The sequence below is a fragment of the Curcuma longa genome, unplaced genomic scaffold, assembly GCF_044706935.1.
Source record: "Curcuma longa cultivar G26 ecotype Majalengka, Jawa Barat unplaced genomic scaffold, ITB_CL_G26_1.1 contig_19029, whole genome shotgun sequence".
NCBI lineage: Eukaryota > Viridiplantae > Streptophyta > Magnoliopsida > Zingiberales > Zingiberaceae > Curcuma > Curcuma longa.
This window is the reverse complement of record NW_027430977.1, coordinates 4,363-9,092: the sequence shown is the minus strand read 5'-3', so window position 1 is coordinate 9,092 and position 4,730 is coordinate 4,363. Positions and strand designations below refer to the sequence as shown.

General features: G+C 37.6%; 1 protein-coding gene across 1 annotated transcript; it reads right to left on the bottom strand.

The window, feature by feature from the left end:
- Positions 1–2,606: 2,606 nt before the first annotated feature.
- On the bottom strand, positions 2,607–4,408 carry LOC141817006 (uncharacterized; the record flags this gene model as incomplete). The annotated part of the gene is made up of 5 exons (XM_074704716.1): positions 4,292–4,408; positions 4,132–4,233; positions 3,077–4,047; positions 2,861–2,995; positions 2,607–2,751 (listed from the first exon to the last, which is right to left on the bottom strand). Coding segments are annotated over exons 1-5 (1,470 nt in total), but the record flags the coding sequence as incomplete, so codon positions are not given.
- Between the last annotated feature and the right edge of the window lie 322 nt (positions 4,409–4,730).

Sequence of the window (4,730 nt, the reverse complement as noted above, 5' to 3'; positions counted from 1 at the left end):
AAGGAGAAGAAGCAAGACAAGGGATGCCGGCCCTAGGAGAAGAGAAGCAATGTAAGAGGAGCTTGGGCGCCGACCCTAAAGGAAGGAATAAGGGAACTTGGGCGCCGACCCTAGGGGAAGAGAATAGGAGAATTATATGTTCCTATAACACCGCCCCTTCTCCTCCCTTTATAGCCTTGCCGCCCTAGGGAGTTTAGAAAAAAATAACAGAATTAACGGAATTCTATTGAGGTGGATACGAGGCTTTATATAGAGGGTACAACAAGGACCTAGAGGAGGAATTGGTTTAGGCCTCCTGATGAGCTTGGGCTTCCATGTTCGGCTCGAACATCAAATTCAAGTCCATTAATAATAACTCATACCACTAAAGGGTTATTATTGAACTACCGCACCAATCCCATATTACAATATGGGTTCCTTCTTATTATGAGTGCATAAATCTCTCTATGTTTAAGATATCGTATGTCCGTTAATTAAATGAGTTACTGACAACTCAATTAATTAACTTCTAATTCTCAAGAATAGTACCACTCAACTTTATTATCATGCCGGACTAAGTCCACCTGCAGAGTTTACATGATAATCCTTATGAGCTCCTCAAGGGGACATCATTAGCCTAAATAATTAGGACACAAATTCCTTCTATAATCAACAACACACCATATACATAGCATTATCTCCCAACTCATCAGGCCTATTGATTTAACGAATAAATCTCACCTATTGAAAAGTTAAAGAAATAAATACTAAGTATACGTGCTTGTTATTATATAAAGATTAAGAGAACGCACATCCATAATAACAGAGGTCTTGTTCTTTTATATAGTCAGTATAAAAAGAACAACCTCAAACGGTCCTGCTCAATACACGCAAAGTGTACTAGTGTAATTTTATAGTCAAGATAAACTAATACCAATTACACTACAACCGTTCCAATGGTTTGTCCTAATCCATCTTGGTTGTGAGCTACTATTTATAATTTATAAGGAACTGATAACATGATCTTCTGTGTGGCACCACACACCATGTTATCTACAATATAAATTAAATGGACATCTGCATTAACTTATATAAGAAATACAAAATACAAACATTTGACCAATGTGATTTTTATTTCAAAATATTTCAAAATAGATGTTTATACAAAAGCTAGGCTTATAGTATACATCCTAACAGTGACTACACAAGATTTCTATCAAAAATCAATCCAAATAATTCATTGGATGGGAAGGTAGAACAAACTGAAAAAATATATCATTTTGAGATGTCAGATTGACCTAGAAATAACAAATAAAAATAAAAAAGACTATATGGGCACATATACATCTATTAAACCATTGCATGTCCTAATCTCAAATAAAAAAGGTTGAGGGTTGTTGCAATAGGCCTAGGCAACCATAAATTATATGAGGGTCCTTATTGTCCAAGTAATGTGAAGGCCCTTATTGTTGCAATAGGCCAAAACCATAAGCCAGATTGACCTAAAACTGACTCTCTTTTCTGTAAGCCTAGGCCATTACTCATAAGTAATCTGAGGGCCCTTATTGTCCAAGTACATATGCTAAGGATGGGCTAAGAAGTCGCCAAAAATATCCCATCAAATTAGCATTCAAAAATAATACAAAATGAGTGCAACAGTTCTTGCATAATTGTCAGCAAATGTGGATAAATAAGCTAGTACATAATTATAGAATTAGGTTGACATCATGAAATATAGGACCATTTTCGAGGAAAGGAGTAAATTTAATCGATGTGATGATTAGGAGAAGAATAAACACATTATGTTCACAGAAAATTAAATGATTGGAGGAAAGACTAGAGAAATAGATAATATAGGTTTCAAATTTAATATATCAAAAATTAAAAAAATAAATTTGGACTCGTAAGGATCATAAGGATAAGTTGTCGAAGTCAAGGAATTTGAAAATATAACAATTCTACTAAAAAAGATATTAGAAAATGAGATACTAAATATTATGTGTTTATGCCCCTCAAGTTAGATTTGACAGATTACAATGACCGACCACTAGAGCATAAAGTTAACAGAGCACAATGTTGGAACTCTACAAGTGACACTGTTGACTTAGGTTTGATAGTGGGTTTAGCCTAACCTTCGATGGTTAAACACTATGTAAGAGCTCCAATTGAGAGAGATAAAAAGGGCTCCACCTCAAGGAAGAAGAAGACAACAAAAGGAGCAAGATGATGATGTAGTTTAATCCTTTCATGATTTGGGCATCAAACTGGTCAGTAATTCAATCCTTCATGATCTGGACATGATAGACAAAGGGCTATATATAGGAGGTACAAAACAGGATGATGAAGAAGATTATAAAGAGATCAAAATCATTAAACAAATATGAAAACTAAAACTAAAAGTTGAGATATATAATTCATACATGTCCTCTTCAGTAAAGCAAAATGTTAAGCAAGTACATACCAATCCTTGGTCATAATATTTATAATTAAAAAAAACATGAAATATGTTACGTGTAAATACATGTACTATTTAATTGCATTTGTTGATGTTCTATTGAACAATGTGCAAACAGGGAATAATAGACTATGCCAATAATGTTAGCAAGTGTGAATGCTTATATAGTTACCTGTCTTGGAACCAAATTTGCAGAGGTAACTATTACTCTAAGACTTTCATCCCTCTGCAATACAATAATTTTTGGGTGATGGCATGCAACCCCCTGCTTCTTGCGGTCTTTCCCAAAGGCTATTTCATCTGGAAACATGGGGTAACTGCAAAAGACGTGATGACATGAAGCTGATTGTTGTTTTTACAGAATTGAAGGTATTTACCATAAACAACCTGAACTTTACATGGCAAAATCACAGAAAGCAAACATACACCAACAATAAGTTTGGATAATTTACATATGGTTGTGATGTCCTACTATCTTGATCAGCACTCCAGCATCTTTCAGTATTGTGGCATGCAATTGTAATTTCTAGGTGATTTGGCACTTGAAAACATGATAAAAACCTGTTGACATTTATGTATGCTAATTATCAGAAGAAAAAAAATGAATCCAAAAATTGGTTAGTTCATGTTTAAGAAACGCACCAAGCAACATCACATGTAAATGTTGCAATAAAAATTCGAACCACCGTTTTCAGAGGATGAAGAAGCTCAGACAGAGACACTCCTTCACAGTGGACAGGTGTGTTAGGACCTATGGACTTGAGACGATTTAGGAAGAACGTCCTTCCATCTGAGTGATTGAATCCCCTTCCGTCAGCTAAGAGGGATTGACAATTACTGCTTTCAATGGCTCCATCATTCTTCAAATTGGAGTCTCTGCTCTGAACTATCTGAATAGCAGCGTCATCTTGTAGGCCATGATTAATCTGCTCATTATCCCACTTGGCGCATTTGTCGGAATCTAGAGAAGCAAGGAAGGCATGCTCCAACGCTGGAGGTACATTGATGAGATTCCTTAGATAGGACACCGGATCGTCGCTGGCCAGTGTACTTCTCAGATGTCTCAGTAAAACTAGTGACTTGAGATCTACATCTCCGCATTCCAATCTGGTGAAAAATGGACTGTGACGGCCGATCTTTACCTCAGAGAAAACGATCAGCTCCACAGAAAATCCACGTTTAATTCTACAGCCGTATCTTATTCCACTCCTGCAAGAAAAGAGCACCTCGTCCCCGACAGCCAACTCAGCAACCGCCCCTTGCCGAACCCTGCGACCATTGACAAACACCCCATTGCGCGAAACTCTAGAGCCGGAGAAGTAGCTTCCGGACCGAAAACCCCGCCTAATCTCGCGCAGGTGGGAGCGGCGGGGAAGAAGGAAACCATCAAGTAACCGGAGCTTGCGATAATCCCCGTCGAGGAAGACCTGGCAGTGACGATTGCTTATGCATCGGTCAGGGAGAACGAGGTCGCAGTGGCGACGCCTCCGGCCGACGGTGTAGACTCTGTCGGATCGAAGGCAAACAAGATCGCCGGTGACAGCGCCGACGGGTCGAAGGTAGGCGAAGCCCAGATCTGAGAGCTGCGGTTCTTCCACTGCCCGATCGTCCTTCTTCTCGTTCAATTCCATAAGAATAGCGAATCAATCAAAGAGGTCAAACAATCAAGCAAAGAATGGGGGGCAAAATGATCAAACCAGAAGAACGAATTCGACCAAAGAATTAATCGCAGCGAACAAGCAATTCGAGAATATGAGATATGGAAATCGCAATGGAAGAATGGGGATCGTGGCGAAGCCCTAGTTCCCGCCGTTGGTTCTTTGTTTTTTCCCTCCTATTTTGTGCTCTCCTATTGGCCATTTCGTCCCCGAAGTTGAAGGCCAGCTCTCTTGAGCCAAATGTGAAATGGTTCGGTGCGACATTGAGATCCGAGTTCGGATTACTGGTAGTCATAAGTGCCTTAATCATTGCCATGATCGCACCTTTGTCTTGCGCTTAATCTGAGGGTTGTATGCCTTAGCCGCTTCCGCTAGGGCTTGCAACTTTATTCGGGCAGTAAATAAATTAAATATTTATAAATAAATTTAATATTTAATTTATTATAATTTTATTTATATTTATCAATATTTAAAAAGTTAATAAAATAAATAAGTTTAATTAAATGAATAAATTTAAATATTAGTTAGTTAATGTTTATAATTGCGTACTGTTAGTAATAATAATGGTCATCAAATAAGCTTATAAACTCTTATTAAACTTATAAATTAATAAAATAAAATAAACAGACAAGCTTAAT